Below are 18,447 nucleotides of genomic sequence, written 5' to 3' on the forward strand. Positions count from 1 at the left end.
GCTCACCTGGGTGTCCGCGGCCGGCAGGATCCCGCCCGGAGCCCCCGAACGCTCCGCGCAGCCCCGGGCATCCCGCCCCGCGCCCCCCGGACCCCTCCCCGCCCCCCAGGGGTCCCCCAGCCCAGCCCCTCCGAAGAAAGAGGCCCTTTCACAGCCCCCCGGCCCGGGCGGGCGCCAGGTGGGGAAGAGGAAAGCGCGGGGGCCCCGCAGGAACAAGGGGAGCCATTGATGGGTCGGAGAGGGGCGGCTCTGAGGGGCTCGGCCCGCGGCCCCGGGGCCGGGAGGGGGGTCCCCGCGTGTCCCCCGCCACGGGGAGGGGGCACAGAGTGGGCACAGCCCCCCCGGGCACCCGCTGGAGGCGTGGGGGGCTCGTAGTGGGGCACCCGCACACTGGACCAGCCCCCCATCTCTCTGCCGCAATTTTGGGGCGTCTCTTCATGCCCACCCCATTCCCCAGCTCTCCCTTTTGGGGGTCACCCTGAGCTGAGCCCCCGCAAAGTCCCCAGCCTGGCACCGGCTGCCCCCCAGCCCTTCCTCCCCTCGACCCCTGCTCCCCATTTGGGGAGGGGACACAGACCCCCCCCCCAAATCCCTTCCACTGTGGGATCCCAGCGGCTCTACCCCCCAAACCCTCCCACTGGGGGGGCGGATCCCCCCCTTCTTCCCTCCCCCTCCTCATCCCTGGATGGGGGGGCTGGGAGAGGAGGAGGAGGAGAGGTGGGAGGACGGGCAGGGACCGGAGCGCAGAACTCGCTGGGAGCAGAGCGGGATGAGCCGGGACGAGAGCAGGATCAGGGACGAGGAACTCCCAACATCACCCACCCAGGACCCCCCGAGCCCCCCGAGAGCGGCGCAGAGCAGCCCGAGGTTGGTTGGATCATTTCACATGCCTTTATTTCAGCAGTCAGAAAAAAAAAATCCATTTAAAAAAAAAAAAAAAGAAGAAGAAGAAAACCCCAAAACCACTTAAAATTATTATTAATTAATTATTATTATTATACATTATACAAACTAGGTACAAGCCCCGGGAAAGGCCGGAGCACGGGCCCGGCAAAGGGAGTGGGTTCGTGCCCCTCCGTGCCCGGGGAGGATGCGGGGATGGAGGAGGGATGGAGGCGTGGATGGATGGATGGAGGGTGGGATGGATCAATGGATGGATGGATGGATGGATGGATGGAGAAAAAGCTGCTGGAAGATGAGAGCGGAGCTGAAGTTCCACCTGCTCAACCTGGAAACTCGATTTATCCCTTTTTCCCTTGGAATTTTATGGCTCTTGCTTTGCGGGATTTGCTTGTGGGGTGATGGAGGTGGCGGGGGGAGGGGAGAGTAGCACCTTTGGAAAATTCCCGAGTGGAGCTGAGCAGCAAAAAAAAAGGAGGGGAATAAACCATAAAATAGAGGGGAATTAAAACAGACCAAGCTGAGACCTCTTTGGAGGTTGTAGCACCAGGCGGTCCCGGGGTCGGGTGTTCCGGGGCCAAAATTAAAGAGAATATTTAAAAATAACAATTAAAAAAAAAACCAAAACCAGGATAAAAATCCTGAGGGAAAGAAACCTCCAAAGGAAAATCAAAATAAGAGAACGACAAAGAAACCGAAAAGAGGGGGAATACGAGGGGGAAAATTAGCACCTTTGCTCTGAACCTGGCAGGAAAGTCCCGGCACGGCTGAAAAGCTCCAAACGAAGCTAAAAAACAAAAAGAACCCCAAAAATTCAGACTCAAAAAGACGATGAAACACCCCGAGAGTGGTGAGGTAGCCATCCGGACAGGGGGGTCAGCGCAGGGCCGGAGCTGCTCCGCGGCGGGGGCTCCCCCGGTGGGCCTGGGAGTGAATTGGTTTTGCTGCCTGAATAAAAATAAAATGAACAACAAACAACAAACGAACAAAAAAAATCATAACAAAAACTAACCAGAAGGGAAGGAAATCGAGAGAACTCAAAATCAGCAATATCCAAATAAAAAATAAGGAAGAGAGGGGAGAGAAAGAGGCAGAACAAGGGGGGGAAAGCAAATTATAACCAGGAGTTCAACATCTTCCTCGCAGCAAAAATTAAAATTCTAATGAGATGCAAGAAGCGAAGGGGCTGGGGGGGGGCCTGGGGGTCCCAGGGGGCTCGGGGACCCTTCGGGGACTGAGCTTTGCCATCTCCGGGGCTGAGGAATGAGGGGGGGCAAGCAAGCGAACCCACTTCCTGGTGATTTTGTTTGAAAAAGTCATTTATTTGTATTTTTTATTTGTTTTTTTTTTGGTTGAATGCTTTTTTTTTGGGAGGGTTTTTGAGGTTTTTCTCTTACGGCAACACAACTGGAGTTGTTTCAGAGACGCTGGATAGAAACCGACACAAATTCAAGTCCATGTGAAATTTTCTCCTTTTTTTTTTTTGGCTGGTTTTTTTTTGTGGTTTTTTTTATTATTATTATTATTTTTATCATTATTATTACTCTCTCCTGTCACGCGTGGGGCGTCCGGGGTTACAAGAAGCAGACGGGGCCGATGTCGATGCCGAATTCCTGGTCCGGAGCGCCGACGTCCATAGGAGCCAAATCGATGATGGGCAGGCGCGAGGTCTTCGTCGTCTTGTACTCGATGACTGTCTTGCCCCAGGCGCCCGTGTGACTCTGCGGGGACACCACGGTCACCCCCCGTCCCCACGGCATGTCCCGCCTCCACCCCGCGGCCACGGCCCGGCACCCACCGTGCAGCCGTCCTCGGTGACGCCGTAGGTGAAGCGGCTGTTGCCCTCGGCGCGGATCTCGATCTCGTTGGCGCCCTGCAGCAGCAGGGCCTTCTTGAGGTTGCCGCTGGCCTGGTCCATGTAGGCCACGCTGTTCTTGCAGTGGTAGGTGACGTTCTGGGCGGCCTCGGTGGCCATGAGGCGCAGGAAGGTCAGCTGGATGGCCACGTCGGCCGGGTTGGAGCCCTCGCCGCCGTACTCGAACTGCGGGGAAGGGACGTCGGTCACTACGCAGCCGCTCCGGCCCCGCTGTCCCCGCACCCCTGCGGCCCCGGGCTCACCTGGAAGCCGTCGCTCATGGTCTCGCCGAACCAGACGTGTTTCTTCTCCTTGGGGTTCTTGCTCAGGTACCAGTTCTTGCGGGCGATGGACGCCTGGGTCGGGTACACGCACGTCTCGCCTGTCTCCAGGTTGCAGAAGACCTTGATGGCGTCCAGGTTGCAGCCTTGGTTGGGGTCGATCCAGTACTCGCCTGAGGGAACAGGGACGGGGTCAGGGACAGGGGAAGGAGGGGGATGGAGGGGAGGGACAGCCAGAGGGATGGGAGTGAGGAATAGCCAGGAGGGATGAAGGATGAGGGTGAGGAACAGACCCAGGGGATGGAGAATGGAGGCAAGGAGCAGAGGGATGGGTGAGGGATGGGAGCTGAGAGATGAAGGATGGGAGAGACCGAGGATGAAGGAAAGAAGGAGGAAGGTGAGGAGCAGCCATGGGAGATGAGGAGGGAGGTGAGGAGGGGAAAGGAGGGAGCCGGGGGAGGAGCATGGACCAGCCACAGGAAAAGAGGAAGAAGAAGAGGAGCAAACGGGAGAGGGAGGGATGGAGGATGGAGGATGGAGGATGGACGGGAGAGCAGACAGGAGAGACAGGACAGAGGAGGGGAGGTGAGGATGAACCTGGCGGTGGAAGAAGGACAGAGGTGAGGAGCAGTAAAGGGGACAGAGATGGAGGTGAGAGCCCCGAGGGGCCGGCGGGGACCGAGGGGACACTGACCACTCTTCCAGTCGCCGTGGCACATCTTCAGGTCACGGCAGGTGCGGGCGGGGTTCTTGCGGGTGCCCTCGGGGCTGCGGATGTTCTCGATCTGCTGGCTCAGGCTCTTGAGGGTGGTGTCCACCTCCAGGTCGCGGTCGCGCATCACGTTGGCGTCATCGGCCCGGTAGTAGCGGCCGCCGTCGTGGGCCTTCTCCTGGGGTGGCTGGGGCAGGAAGCTGAAGTCGAATCCGCCGCTGGGGGGTCCGGGAGGACCGGGGGGCCCGGGGGGGCCGGGGGGACCCTGCGGGAGGAGAGGAGAAGGATGATGATGGAGGAGCGGGCGGTGAAGGCGGGCGGCTCCGGAAGGGCGGAGGGGTCGGGACGTACGACGGGGCCGACGTCGCCGGTGCGGCCGCGGGGGCCGGGGGGGCCGATGGGGCCGGGCAGCCCATTCAGACCGTCCTTGCCAGCAGCACCAGCGGAGCCGGGAGGACCCTGCGGGACAGGAGGAAAAGGTGAGCGTGGCCGTGCAGCCCGGACAGAGCCGTCCCCTCCAGCCCCGACCCACGTCCCCACGGGAAACACGACGGCGATGGCGACCCCCCGCCCCCCCTGCGGTGCCACGGTCGTGGCTGGATGTCACAGCTCATCCCGGGACTCACTCGGGGACCGGCGGGACCAGAAGCACCAGAAGGACCTTGTTCACCAGGAGAGCCCTGTGACAATCGAGGAGGAAGAAGAAGAAGCGACATCAGAGGTGACATCAGCGCCTCGTGCTGCCTCCAGGACGTGCGGCAGCGCCTGCAGTCACCGTCACCCCACGGGACTTACGGGAGGACCAGGTGGGCCCTGGAGACCAGAGAAGCCTCTGTGACCCTTCATGCCTCTGTCACCCTGTTCACCGGTTTCACCTTTGTCACCACGGGGACCTTGTGGACCCTGCAGGAGAAGGAGGAGGAGGAGGAGGAGGAGGAAGATGAGTTGAGTGAGGTCCAGGCCAGTCACTGTCCCCACACCTGTGGGGACACAGAGGCATCGAGGAGGACGCAGCAGAACATCACTTACAGCAGGACCACGAGCACCAGCAGGACCAGGGGGGCCAGCGGGACCTTGGGGACCCTGGGACAGGAGACAAAGGGACAGGTTAGAGCGTCCTGCACCTCCTGCTGCTGCTGGCTTGGAGCAGAACCACCCTGAGATGCTCAGGGACCCCCGAGCAGGGTGGTGGCACCCCTGGCATTGCCCTTTGCAGGGTGGTGGCCCCTGTGGCTTCCTGGGGAAGCTCCTTCCAGCAGCAAGAGCTGAGCCCGGGGCCAGACCCCAGAACGGGGCCCGTTTGGGGTGTCCCCGGCCCGGGGGGTGCCAGGGGAGCTGTGGGAAGAGCATCACTTACGGTCTCACCGCGATCTCCGTTCTTGCCAGCAGGACCGACGGGGCCGGGGGCACCGGGGGCACCGGGAGCACCAGGGGGGCCGGCGGGGCCGGTCTCACCACGATCACCCTGCGAGGAGGAGGAGGAAGAGGAGAGGTCAGTGTGGTCCAGCACTGCCCCATCACCCCTCCCGTGCCCCGTTAGAGCCCACTCACCTTGGGACCAGCAGCACCGTCACGGCCGGGGGCACCTTCAGCACCGGGAGAGCCCTAAAGGGAGCAGAGACCCCCGTTAGGGGTGGGAGGTACCGGGGGTCTCACTGAGCCCCCCACGGGCAGCCCCCATCGGTGCCCTGAGCGGGCACGTCCTCAGCACGGGGCGGTCCGTGCCCCCCCGCCCCCAAGGTCACTCACTCACCTCTCGTCCGGCTTCTCCGGGGGGTCCGGCCAGGCCGGGGGGCCCATGGGACCGGGGGGGCCGCGCTCGCCGGGGGAGCCGGAGGGACCTTGTTTGCCGGGTTCACCCTGCGGGGGGACACAACGGGGGGGTCAGACACCGCCGGACACCCACCTCGGGGAGGGGACGGTGTCCTCGGTTCCCGGGAGCCCCCGGTACTCACGGAGGGGCCGGGCAGCCCAGGGAAGCCTCTCTCGCCTCTCTGTCCGGGGAGACCGACGACACCGCGCTGGCCGGCGATACCTTGGGGTCCGGGGTGCCGGGAGCGCCCTGCGGGGACGGACAGAGCCTCAGGGCGGGGGCAGCGGCGGGCGTCACCCCCGCGGCGGAGGGGACGGCGAGAGGGGGTGACCCGCAGAGGGGTCGGGGCAGGGCGGTCACTCACGATGGGGCCATCAGCGCCGGGGGCTCCCTTCTCGCCGGGGGGCCGGGGGGGCCGGCGGGTCCCGGCTCTCCGGGGCGGCCAGCGGGGCCGGTCTCACCGCGGGGTCCTTTGCCACCTTCCTTGCCGCTGGGGCCGGGCGGGCCGGGGAGGCCGATGTTGCCCTGCGAGGGGGGGAGGCGGTGCCGTCAGGCCGGGACCCCCTCGCTGCCGGCTGAGGGGCGGCCAGCGGTGTCCCGGTGCCAAGTGGGACAGGGCTCAGCACCTGGATGGTGCCCAGCACCTCCTGTCCTGTGCCCCCAGCACCACCCCCCCACATCTCCCCCCCAGGGGTACTCACAGAGGGGCCGGGGGGTCCAACGCGTCCAGCAGCACCAGGGAAACCAGTAGCACCCTGGAAGGGAGGAAAGCTGGAGTCAGTGGGGTTGGATCCAAAGGTCCAGGGGACAATCCCCTGGCCGGGGGTCACACAGGGAACCCCGGTGTCCAGGAGGAGAGTGCCCACCAGGGGGGCTGATTTTGGGGGTATAAAGGCAACCCCCCCCTTTTCCGCTCTATCTCCTGCTGGGATGAAGCCACCCCCCTCTGCTGCCATCCCCAGACGTTTTCGGGGGAGCAGAGCTAAAGAGCTAAAGCACCTTGGGGTTGTTCACATCCGTGGGGGGTCCCTGAACTCCCCCAAATGCCCCCTCCCCACAAGACCGGTACTTACAGGGGGTCCAGCGCTTCCGCGAGCACCTTTGGGACCGGGAGCACCAACAGCACCCTGTGGGGAGGAAGAGGAGGAAGAGGAGAGGGGTGAGCTGTGCTGTGGGGCTGCATCCCAGCCAGTGGAGGGGGTGAGGGGGGGCACTTACAGCAGGTCCAGGAGCACCAGTGGGGCCGGCAGGGCCGGGGGGACCGGCGTCACCCTTGGCTCCAGCATCCCCAGTTTCACCTTTAGCACCAGGCTGGCCATCAGCTCCCTGCAGGACAGGGGGACAGGGTCAGTCCGGGGGGCTCAGCAGCACCCTGGGGAGTGGGAGCGGACCCCCGAGAGAGGGGAGGCGAGGCCGTCACACTCACAGGGGGGCCAGCAAATCCAGCAGGACCGGGAGGGCCGGGCTCGCCGCGGTCACCCTGGGAAAGAGAGACGGGAGGGAACAGCGTGAGACAAGCAGGGGACAGCCACCACGGCCACCAAGGACCGGCCACCCATGGCAGGGCCATCTCCGAGGGCAGGGGACACTTACAGGAGCACCACGAGCACCAGTGGGACCAGCAGGACCGGGGGGACCGGCTTCACCCTGGCAAAGGGGAGGAAGAACAAAAGAAGAAGGATCAGGGCTGTGGCGAGGAGGTGGCGGTGGCTGCCTGGACACGCCTGTCCCTGCGGGACGTCCCTACCTTGTCACCGGGAGCACCAGCGGGGCCGGGGGGGCCGATGGGACCGGTCAGGCCTCGGAGACCGTCCTTGCCAGGAGCGCCATCAGCACCTTTGGGACCGGGGTCACCCTGGGGGAGGGACACGAGCGTGGGTTACAAGGACAGGTCCCTTGCAGGAGCTCGCCCCTCTCTGCACTGAGACATCCCCGGCTCTTCATCCTCGCTGGGACAGGCTGGGACCATCCTCCTCCTCCTCACGAGAGCTGGGCTCTCACTGAGGGATTGTCCCCAAGGGATGGGGACAGAGGTGACACAGAGCATCCCCTCCTCGGGACGCTGCTGCCCACCAGCCTTGGCTCGGGGACACATCCAGCCCCGAGGGGATGATGAGGGGGGCACAGGGATGGTGGGGAACAGGTGACCAAGGGGGACCCCAGGGGTTTGGGGACACAAGGGGTTCGGGGACACGTACTCTGTCACCCTTGGCGCCTGGCAGGCCGGCAGCACCACGTTCTCCGGGCATACCCTGCAGACCGGGGGGCCCTTGGTTTCCAGGGGCTCCGGGAGCACCAGCATCGCCCTGGGAAAGAGGAAAAACAGGGAACAGTGAGATGCCAGCACAGCAAATCCATCCCGGCCTCAGCCCCAGCCAAGGGGGTGAAGCCAAACCCAGCCACCTTCACAGCCATGCCCCACAAGCTGGGGACAGTCCCTGACACTCCCCGGCTGGCACCTACCTTAGCACCATCGTTACCGGGAGCACCGTTAGCACCACGAGGACCTTGGGGACCGGGGGGGCCTTGGACACCGCGTTCTCCAGGGAATCCTCTCTCACCCTGGGGAAGGGAGGCAGGAGAGGGCCCGAGGCCGTCAGGGGGGTTTGGGACACTTTGGGGTGCCGAGACTTCAGGGGGACACAGAGGGGTTCAGCTTACCCTGGCACCGGCGGGACCGGGGGCTCCGGCGTCTCCGGGGACACCCTGGGCAGGAGGGAGAGGGTGACGAGTCAGAGGGGAACGGGTGGCACTGGGGACACTGGGGACACTGGGGACAGGCAGAGGGGTCCCCGGGGCGCCCCCTGGGATCCCTCATTCCCTGGGTAGGGCTGGGATTCCCACTGCTCCCCCACTGCATGGAGGACATCACATGGAGGGACCCCACCAGCAGCCCTTGATGTGACCCGGAGAGGGGCGACGGGGAGGGGACAGGAGGGTCCCCAGTGCCCACACTCACCTGCTCACCAGGCTTGCCAGCCTCGCCAGGGGGGCCAGCAGGGCCGGGCAGACCCTGGGGAGGAAGAAGAGGAGCCATGAGCCACCACGGAGGGGACGAGGGAAATGTCACCCGTACCCTGGGGGCTTTGTCCCCCTGCTGGGGAAGGGGACACCCCTCACCTGGAAGCCAGGAGCACCAGCGGGACCTTGTTCACCTCTTTCTCCAGCGGGACCCTGGGGAACACAGGACAAGCATGGAGGGGGGCAGGTGGCTCCCGAGCCCCTTGTCCGGTGGCCGGGCGCGGCCGTGGGTGGCCGCGGGCTGGGGGATACTCACGGCGGGGCCGGGGGGACCTTGGGCACCGGTTTCACCGTCTTTGCCAGCAGCGCCCTGGGGAGGAGGGAGAGGAGGGTGCTCAGAGCGGCCCCCGCACGGCTCTGTGTCCCCCCCTCAGGCTGGGCGTGGGCCTGGACACGGCCACGGGATCCTTCGAAGGCCGGGAGACACCGCGGCGAGCTGCCCGCGGGCCACGTCACCCCGCTGTCCCCGCTCCAACACCGCCGGTAGCCACCGGGACGGGATCCCGAACACCTCATCCCGCTGCGGCCTCGGGCCTGGAGCCTTCCCTGCTCCGCTCGGCCACCTCACACCCCATTCACACCCCATTCACACCCCGTCCCGGCTGCCCCGTGCCAGGGTGTCCCTCCCCGCCACCCCATGCCCTGGGTGATGCTCCCTGCCACCCTCCCTGTCACCCCGCACCACGGTGACCCTCTCTGTCACCTCACACCGGGGTCACCCTCCCTGTCACCTCCCCCGCCCTGTCTGTGCCCCACCCCACACTCACCACGGCGCCGGGGGGACCGGGAGCTCCTCTCTCGCCAGGTTTGCCGGGTTCGCCCTAAAAGCAGATCGGGATGAGCCCCGTGACGACACCGGGGAGGGGGGACAGGTCCCCTGAGCTCCCGGCTGGTGGCGGTGGCGGCGGGCGGGGTCCCTCAGGGACGGTGGCACTCACCGCGGCGCCTTTGGGGCCGGGGAATCCCATCACGCCGGCCTGGCCTCTGGCTCCGGGGGGGCCGGGGGGCCGGGGCGTCCGTCTTGACCAGCGGGACCCTGTCGGGGGGAGCCAGCGCCCCGTTAGCTGGGCTCGTGGCGAGCCAGGGGAGGAGGGGACATCAGCGGGGACAACTTACAGGGGGGCCGGTCTTGCCGTCGGGACCGGGGCTCCCGGGGCTTCCAGTCAGACCCTGCGAGGCAGCGGGAGGGGGGCGTCAGGAGCTCAGGAATCCCAGGGGATGCTCCAGAGAACGGGAGCATCCTGGAAAGCGGCTCCTCCGTCGGCACAGAGAGCAGGACAGCCCAGTGCCCGTGCCGACATGGCTCCGTGTCACCGTGTCACCGCGCCCGCTCACCTTGGCACCGGGGAGTCCGGGTTCCCCGGGGCGTCCAGCTTCACCAGGAGATCCTTTGGGGCCAACAGGGCCGGGGGAGCCGCGCTCGCCGGGGGGACCCTGGGAAGAGGGGACAGGAGTGACCCAGCTGCAGGACAGCAGCCGGGGACCGGGACAGAGCCGTGTCACCGCAGGTGGCAGCGACACGGAGACGCTGTGGCCACTGCGTGGGCACAGGTGACAATGCCCAGAGTCCCCACGGCCCCGCTGACGCGACTTTGTCCCGCAGATGGACACGGGCACCCACCTTGGGACCAGCGATGCCATCACCACCAGGGAAACCGCGGCTGCCGGGAGCACCCTGCGGGGGACACGACAGGGTCAGTGTGGGGACACGGGGGGACCTCGGGGGGCCTGGGGGTGCAGGGGAGGGAGGTGCCAGAGTGGGACATGGCCACCAGTGGGAGCAGCCTGAAGGGGCTGGGGATGTCACCACGGTGTCCCCAAGCTCACGCAGGGTTCGGCCGCTGGACACGGGGAGATGGGAGGAGGACGGGGATGGGGACAGGGGCATGGCGGGGGTGGGACAGGGACGCTGCTACTCACACGTTCGCCAGCGGGGCCGGGAAGCCCAGCGGGGCCGGGCTCACCACGGGCTCCTCTCTTGCCTTCCTCGCCAGCGGGACCGGGGGGCCTTGGACACCAGCGGGACCCTGGAGAAGGAGGCGAAGGGATGAGGACCCCCAGGGGGGGCCGGAGCCAGGAGGGGCCGCGCCCCCAGGAACACCTTGGGGGGTCACTCACGGGTTCGCCTTTGGCACCGGTATCACCCTTGTTGCCTGGAGCACCGGGCTCACCCTGGAGGGGAGAGAAGAGGGAAAAGGTTTAACACCGGATTGAAGAGCAGAGGGATCCCCGAGTCACGTCCTGATGAACCCTGAGAGGGACAAGGGCCCCGCATCTGCCACCGCCAGCACCGCCCTGCCCTGGCAGGGCTGAAGGGACCATGGGACACCTCAGGAGGCACCTCCAGGTGCTCCAGGAGGAGCTCCAGGAACTTCCTGGAGCAGACGAGAGGACCCAAGCCCGGGAAGAGGAGCCCAGGGATACTCACGGTGTTGCCCTTGGGGCCGGGGGCACCGCTGGGACCCTGGGGTCCGGAGGGACCGCGGGCACCGGGGAAGCCGGGAGCGCCAGCAATGCCAGGAGCGCCCTGCAAGAGGCACAGGAGGCCGTGAGGAAGCAGCACAGGTCCTCCTACCCCAGCCGGGGGGGGACAAGAGGGACACTCACGGTCGCGCCCTTGGCACCAGGTTGGCCGTCAGCACCGGGGTTGCCCTGCGGAGAGAAGGAAGAAGAGGAGGGTCACGGCGGGGCTGGCAGGACGCGAGGCCAAAGGACAGGGAGCCCTCGGATGTCACTTACAGCTGGACCGGCAGCGCCAGCAGGGCCGGGGGGACCGGGCTCACCGCGGGCACCCTGAGGACCTTCGCTGCCACGAGCTCCCTGGGGACCTGTCTCACCCTGGGGAGGAAGAGGAGGAGGAGGAAGAGCCGTGAGCACCAGGGGCGATTCCTTCTGCAGCTCCTTCCCGTGCAGGCACAGCCGGGAGAGGTGCCCGGCACACGGCTGGCGATGTCCCCAAGTGTCCCCCTGCCCCAGACAGTGCCAGTCCACGGCACTTCGGCCTCGGAGCCCCTTCCCTGCCAAGTCCTTCCCCACCCCACGCTCCCAGCGCCCCCCAGTCCCTCCCAGCCCAGCAGAGTCCGGCAGGCCCTACCTTAGCACCAGCGGCACCGGGGAAGCCGGGGGGACCAGCGGGACCAGTGGGACCCTAAATGGGAGAGAGGGAGTGAGTCAGAGGGGGGATCCCACCCCACACCTGGCGTGGGTGGGATCCCCAGGCGGCAGAGCCCTGGCTCCCGGCCAGGATTCCCCATCCGGGAAGCTGCAGGAGGGTGGACGGGGTCGGGGGTACTTACGGGGGGACCGGCAGCACCGGGAGCACCGTCATTGCCACGAGCACCCTGGGGGAGAGGGGACACCGTGAGTGACGCCCACGGGTGGGACAGGTGACCCCCAGCCCCCTGTGCCCCAGGCAGGGGTCTCAGCCCTGCCCATCCCAAATACTCACAGCGGGGCCAGATGGGCCAGGACGGCCTCTCTCGCCAGGAAGACCACGAGGACCCTGGGGAGGGGACAGGACACGTTTAGGACACGTTTGGGTCACCTGGATGGACACTTCCCGCTTTCTGAGCCTCCTCCCATCCCTGTGCCCCCCCTGCTGCTGCCCACGGTGACGTTTCCAAGGGGTTGAACCCCTCCCGCCCCATTCCCTGGTGGATCCCTGAGGAGGAGCTGGATCCCCATCAGGTGTCACCCCCATCCCTGTCCCCTCTTGCCCAGAACCCCCCACCCCCCCGGGTCCAGCACTCACCATCTGCCCAGGAGCTCCGTTCTCTCCAGGGCTGCCGGGCTCTCCCTGAGGAGGAAGGACACCATGAGGGACCTGCTCCTTGGGGAGGAGGGGACAGCAGGGACATTGCCAGGACAGGGGTGACACTGCCACCACTCCTCACCTTGGGGCCAGCAGGTCCAGGCTCACCCTTGGCACCATCCAGACCACTGAAACCCTGGGGGGCAGGAGGGAGAAGAGGTGGGGGGTCAGGAGGGGACCCTTGGTGAGGTCAGGGGTCCCCCGCCCCTGAATGTCACCAGCACGGGGGGGGGGACTCACTCTGTGTCCCTTCATGCCTGGCAGGCCGGCGGTTCCGGGGAGACCTCGAGCACCCTGGGGGAAACGAGAGGTGGTGATGGAGGCGCTGGGGGGGCTGTCCCCATGCCACAGCACCCTGTCCCCAAGGGGGGGACAGCTGGGGGTGTCTCCTCGTGTGTCTTACCTGGGGGCCGGGGGGACCCCGCTCTCCGGGGCGGCCGGGCTTGCCAGCTTCACCCTGAGGACAAGGACACCGCGTTGGTGGCACGTCCCCAAGCCAGGCAGCTCCTGCTCGCCTGGGGGGGCTGGCAGGGCCACCAGGCCCCAAACTGGAGAGGGGACCCCATGGACAGGCCACTTACATCATCTCCGTTCTTGCCAGGGGGGCCAGCGGGACCTCGGGGACCCATGGGACCCTAGGAGAGAGGGAGGGCAGGGATGAGGGTGCTGGGGGTGACAACTGCCCCCTGTCACCCTGCCACCCGCCCTGGGCAGTGCCAGGCCCTGCCAGCCCCACTCCCATGGATCCCAGAGCATGGACAGTGTGGCCACAGCCAGATCTGGGAACAGCAACACTGTCCCCAACCCCAGGGGACATCAGCTGGAGCAGCAGGTGACAGCACTCACAGAAGCACCGGGCTCTCCGGGTTCACCAGGGGGGCCTTGGAAACCTTGAGGACCCTGTGGGGAAAAAATAAAGAGAAAAAAATGGGTCAGAAAGTGTGAAGTTTGGGTCTGGATCCCCCAGTGGCAGTGGCGGTGTCCTTGTAGCAACAGGATGTTGTCCCCACGTGCTTCTGTAGCTGGCAGGAAGGGTGGGACATCCCCCGACCTGTCCCACCACCACCCAGAGGGGCCCTGGGGGTTGTTTGTCCCCAAACCCAAGTGGACAGGAAGAGGTGACACTCACAGGAGCACCGGGAGGGCCGGGGAGACCACGGGGACCAGCTGGGCCCTGGGGAGAACAGAAAGAGAAGAGGAGTCAGTGCCTTGTCACGTTGTCCCTGTCCCTGTCCCCATCACCACCCCACTGATGGATCCACTGGGCCCTGTTGCCACCTCACCCCCAGGCCACTGCTGTCCTCACTTCCACCCCATCACTGTCCCAAAACCACCTCCTCCCTGTCCCCATCACCTCCTTTCCTTGTCCTCATCACCAACCACTCCCTGTCATCACTGCCACCCCATTCCTGCCCCTACTGCCATGTCCCCATTGCCCCTATTGCATTGTCCCTATTGCCTGTCCCCATTGCCACCCCAACACCACGTCCCCATCCCTGTTCCCACCTCCACCCATCCCTTGTCCCCATTTCTACCCCATCCCTGTCCCTATCCCCACTCATTCCCTGTCCCCATCCCTGTCCCCATCCCTTTCCCCTCCAGGCCCAGCATCCTCCCCGTCCCTGCCATGTCCTGGTGCCCAGTGACATCACCGGCACAGGGAGGGCTCCTGTCTCCTTGCCCAGCTTCACCCCCACCCACCCCCTGCGCCCCTCTTGTCCTCCCATGTCCCCCGTGTCCCCTGGTGTCCCCCATGTCGCCGGGCTCACCATGGGCCCGGGCACGGCCATGCCTCCGGCCTTCTCGTCGTAGCCGTAGGACATTTGGGGCGCGAAGTTCTGCGGGAGAGGGAGAGCAGGGGGTGAGCGGGGCACGGGACCCCCGGGGAGCTGCGCCACCAGGGACCCCCCCACACTCACTCCGCCGAGGCCTGGGGGACCGGGAGGGCCGGGGGGTCCTGGGAGTCCGGGCTGTCCTGGGATTCCATCTCTGCCGGGGGGGCCGGGGAGTCCCTGCGGAGAGAAGAGGGAGTGAGCTCCAGTGGGGTGAGGGGGTCCCTGCAGAGCGGGGGGCTCTGGGGGCAGGAAACACCCACCCTGTCTCCTTTGGGGCCGGTGTCTCCTTTAGGACCCTGTGGGGCAGAGACAGAACAGGTTAGAAAAGGGGGGCTCCAAATATGGGGGCAGGGCTGGTGTGAAATTTGGGGGGCTGCGTTTTGGGGAGCCCTTACCTCTACTCCAGCACTCTCTGGGTAGGCAGGGGAGGCTGTGGGGGGAAAAAGGGGGTTCAGAGCAGCGCAGCATCACCCACCCCACACCCATCCCACAGCCCAGACACCCGTGGGGGGAGAACACTGGGCCCGCCGGTCCCCGGGGGCGCTGGGACATCGCTGGGGGGGTGTCGCGGTACCGTCGGTGTCGGGACAGATGGGGCAGCACTCTCCGAAGGGGATCTCGGCGTTGGGGCAGTCGGAGGTGTCCTCGCAGATCACCTCGTCGCACAGGATGTTGCCGCTGTCGCAGACGCAGATCTGGCACGGTTCTGGTTTCCACACGTCCTTGTCGTTGTACGTGAGCCCATCCTGGATGCAGCTCCCGGTTTGGACTGGGACGGGGCGGGAGCGGCGTCAGGAGGGGCGGAACGGAGCCTGCCCGGCTCTCCCCCCTCCCCTCAGCCCCCTCCCCGCTCCCGCGGCGCTTCTCCCTTCATCTGGTTCTCATCAGCCCAGCGCGGTGACACGGGAAAAGCTCCACAATAAACTCTTCCCACATACGCTGGAATTTAAACAAAAAATCCCTCCAGCCACTCGCTCCGTGCGGTTGGGGCCAAGGCAAACAGCCCCCAGGGCAGGGGGGTCCCCGTCACCCGTGGGGGGCGCGACAGGGACGGGGCGGGGTGGGCTGGGGTGGGATGGGTGGGATGGGACGGGGCGGGCTGGCCCCAAAGTCTGGGCTGAAATTAGATCCAGGCGGCTGCGGGATGCGGCTGGATCGGGCCAGATGGGATCGGGGAACGGGAGGCCAGAGAGTGGAGGCGGGCGGGGGCTGCGTGGGGAGGGGAGCGCAGGGCGAGCAGCCAGGCCCGGGGGTGGCCCCACGGTGGGGAAGGGTCCTGGGGTGGGGAGCGGGCGAGGGGCTGCACCAGCTCGTGGAAACCCCACACCAAAAAAAAAAAAAAAATGCAAAGAGATAAAAAAGGAAAAGGGAGCAAAAAAGGCAAAGAAAAAGGAAAAAAAAGAAAAAAAGATGTAAAAAAAAAAAAAAGAGCAACTGGAAAATGTAAAATTCTTCTGGAAAAAGAAAATGCAAAATGCAGAATGGGAAATGCAGGACGGAGAACGGGAAATGGAGAAGGGGAAATGCGGGATGGGCATTGTCAGTGCAAAATGCATAATAATAATAACAATAATCATAACAACAATAATAATATTCATAATTTTTTTTTTAAGCACCAAAGAAGTTCCCCAAAAAAAGGACAAAATCGGGCAAAAAGCGATGGGCGCCGGGCCCAGGGTCCCCCCGTGTCCCCTGGCGCAGGTGGCAGCGGGGCACGGGGGCCGTGGCGTGGGGGTGACCCCGGCCGTGCCCCCGGCCCGCGCCGCTGGCAGCCCCCGCTCCCCCGGCTGCCGAAACATTTTGCTTATGAATCATCCGAGACTTTTCTAATTCTTTCCTGATGGCTTTCGCAGATCCCGGGGCTGGGCCCCCCCCTCTCCCTCCTCTCCCCCCTCTCCTCTCTCCCGCGCTCTTTCCCCCCTTTCCTTTCCCTTCCCGGCCTTCTCCTCCTCCTCCCCTCCGTCCCGGCTCCCTCCTTCCCCGCCGGATCCTCTCCACCCTTCCTTCCATCCCCGCTCTTGGCAGGGCGCCCCGACTCCTCACCCCCACAGCTCCCCTAAACCCCTTTTCCCCCAACCCCAAATCCCCCGAACCCTCTTCTCTTTTCTTTTTGAATTTTCCCCTCATTTCTCTGCTTTCCCCCTAATTCCCCTTCTCCGCTCCGCACGCCCACCCCGAGTTCCTCCTTGCCCACCCCAGGGCAGCCGGACCGGGCGTTGCCGGTGCCGCCGGACCCCGTCCCACCCCGTTCCCCGCGTCCCACCGGGGTGAGGAGCATCACCCAGCGCCCACTACTCACTGTCTTCCTCTCCTTGCCCGCGGGTGAGTAGGACAGTCGCTGCTATCAACAGCAGTGACCGAGAATCCACAAAGCTGAACATGTCTAAATATTAGACATGTAGACTCTTTGGGGTCTCTTTTGTTCTTAGCTTGGGGTCATACGGGGCCGATCCAACCCTGGAGCTCCAAATCCAGACCCCAGCAGAAACTTCCTACTGCCCTTTGCCCACTTCTCCGCCGGCCCTTTTATACGATGCTCCGCCGGCGAGAGGTGGGACCCGGCGCGAGCAGCGGATTTTGGACGGCCCCCTCGGCCAATCAGAGGCACCCAGCGAGTCGGGGGGCACCCCCTGCCCCCCCCGGGCCGTGTGTCCGTGCACACGCAAACACAGGCGAGCACACGCACACACGGCCGAGCACACGCGTGTGCTCCGCAGCGGGGCAGGGGCCGGGATGGCCGGGCCGGGGGTTACGGGGGGTTTGGGGTGCGGATTTTGGCGGGGGTTGTGATTTTTGGGGGGTTTTCCACACTCGGAGGTTCGGCAGGGCTGGGTGGGTGGGGACAGACGATGTGGCACGCGGCGCTTTGGGGACCCCGGTGCCACGCGACGCCAGGAGCTGCAGCAGGGCCCTGGAATCCCCCCCCCCCCCAAACAGCCACCCTGCATCTGGGGCACCCCAAAAACCCACCCACGGCTCCCCACGGGAACCCTCCTCCAGCGGACCAAACCCCAGCACGGTGCAGGGCCAAGGCCACCCGTCCCCAGAGCATCCCTTGGACGGTCCCCAAGAGCATCCCCTGAGGGACCCCAACCCTGCAGCCCCTCCAAGAACCACAGACACCCCAAACCCCTCCCCCAAACCCACTCACTTCGTGGTTTTAGCCCTTTCTTTCCCTCTTTTCCCTTCCTTTCCCTCGCTGCTCTCGCTCCCCTCGCTCCCCCCCTGGCACGGCTCCATGGCCGTTTCCACATTTGAAGGAGCCACGTTGGTTGGAAAAAGCAAAAGCTCCTGGACAATGATCCACAACCTACCGTGCAATTTGGGGAGGGTGTAATTACAGCCAAAAAAATCCACGTCTGTACCAGGGCCGGGAGCTCGGGAGCGGAGCGGGGAGGGACACGGCCAATGTGGCACCCGCAGGAGGGGGAGCTCCCGCTTTCCAGGGGGGCTTTTTAGGGAACGGGGTGGGAAATGGGGCTGGGGGGGGAGAGAAAAGGTGGGTTCAGCCCTTGTGCCCCCCACGCTGTGCTGAGGGGCCGTGGGCTCACGGGATACTGGGAATACTGGGAGCACTGGGAGCACTGGGAGTGCTCTGCTTGTCCCTCCTGTCACTGTGCTGAGGGATTGAAGGCTTGGTGGAATACTGGGAGTACTGGGAACACTGGGCTCACTCTGTTCCCCACCACTGTGCTGAGGGCTTAAAGGCTCATTGGAATGCTGGGAATACTGGGAGAACTGGGAACACTGGGCTCAGCCTTCACACCTCCATTTGTCCCCCCCAGCAGGGTACTGAGGGCTTGGAGCTTCATTGGATTACTGGGAATACTGGGAGAACTGGGCAAACTGGGCTTACTCAGCCTCTGTCCACCCTGTCGCTGGGATTAAGGCTCATTGGAGTACTGGGAGCACTGGGAGCACTGGGAGCACTGGGAGCACTCTGCTTGTCCCTCTCGCCACTGCGCTGAGGGCTCTCAGTCTGGTTGGAATTCCGGGAATTCTGGGAGCGCTGGGATAGCTGGGCTCAGCCCTCACACCTCTGCCTGCCCTCCCGCCACCGTGCTGAGGATCAGTGCAAGACTGGGAATACTGGGAATACTGGGAGCACTCCGCTAGTCCCTCCTGCCACTGTGCTGCCCATTCAGAGGCTCAGTGGAATACTGAGAATACTGGGAATACTGGGAGCACTGGGAGCACTGCAGAGTGAACCCACTAAGAC

General features: G+C 65.0%; 1 protein-coding gene across 1 annotated transcript; it reads right to left on the reverse strand.

Annotated features, from left to right (window-relative positions):
* Nucleotides 1-972: 972 nt before the first annotated feature.
* On the reverse strand, nucleotides 973-16,739 carry COL1A1 (collagen type I alpha 1 chain). The gene is given in 56 exon segments (XM_039564632.1): nucleotides 973-2,621; nucleotides 2,699-2,941; nucleotides 3,019-3,209; nucleotides 3,731-4,013; nucleotides 4,100-4,207; nucleotides 4,375-4,428; nucleotides 4,544-4,651; nucleotides 4,778-4,831; nucleotides 5,106-5,213; nucleotides 5,300-5,353; nucleotides 5,502-5,548; nucleotides 5,551-5,608; nucleotides 5,704-5,798; nucleotides 5,801-5,810; nucleotides 5,926-5,969; nucleotides 5,972-6,086; nucleotides 6,263-6,316; nucleotides 6,635-6,688; nucleotides 6,780-6,887; nucleotides 6,988-7,041; nucleotides 7,155-7,208; nucleotides 7,309-7,416; nucleotides 7,760-7,867; nucleotides 8,025-8,123; nucleotides 8,223-8,267; nucleotides 8,521-8,574; nucleotides 8,682-8,735; nucleotides 8,839-8,892; nucleotides 9,350-9,403; nucleotides 9,521-9,591; nucleotides 9,594-9,618; nucleotides 9,699-9,752; nucleotides 9,918-10,016; nucleotides 10,204-10,257; nucleotides 10,503-10,591; nucleotides 10,594-10,609; nucleotides 10,701-10,754; nucleotides 11,011-11,109; nucleotides 11,190-11,234; nucleotides 11,322-11,420; nucleotides 11,677-11,730; nucleotides 11,879-11,923; nucleotides 12,031-12,084; nucleotides 12,334-12,378; nucleotides 12,476-12,529; nucleotides 12,634-12,687; nucleotides 12,797-12,850; nucleotides 12,975-13,028; nucleotides 13,240-13,293; nucleotides 13,523-13,567; nucleotides 14,163-14,231; nucleotides 14,313-14,405; nucleotides 14,489-14,524; nucleotides 14,624-14,658; nucleotides 14,803-14,997; nucleotides 16,528-16,739. Coding segments are annotated over 56 exon segments (4,347 nt in total). The 5' UTR covers nucleotides 16,610-16,739; the 3' UTR covers nucleotides 973-2,474.
* Nucleotides 16,740-18,447: the final 1,708 nt, after the last annotated feature.

The sequence above is a fragment of the Corvus cornix genome, chromosome 23 (genome assembly GCF_000738735.6).
Source record: "Corvus cornix cornix isolate S_Up_H32 chromosome 23, ASM73873v5, whole genome shotgun sequence".
Classification (NCBI taxonomy): Eukaryota; Metazoa; Chordata; class Aves; order Passeriformes; family Corvidae; genus Corvus; species Corvus cornix.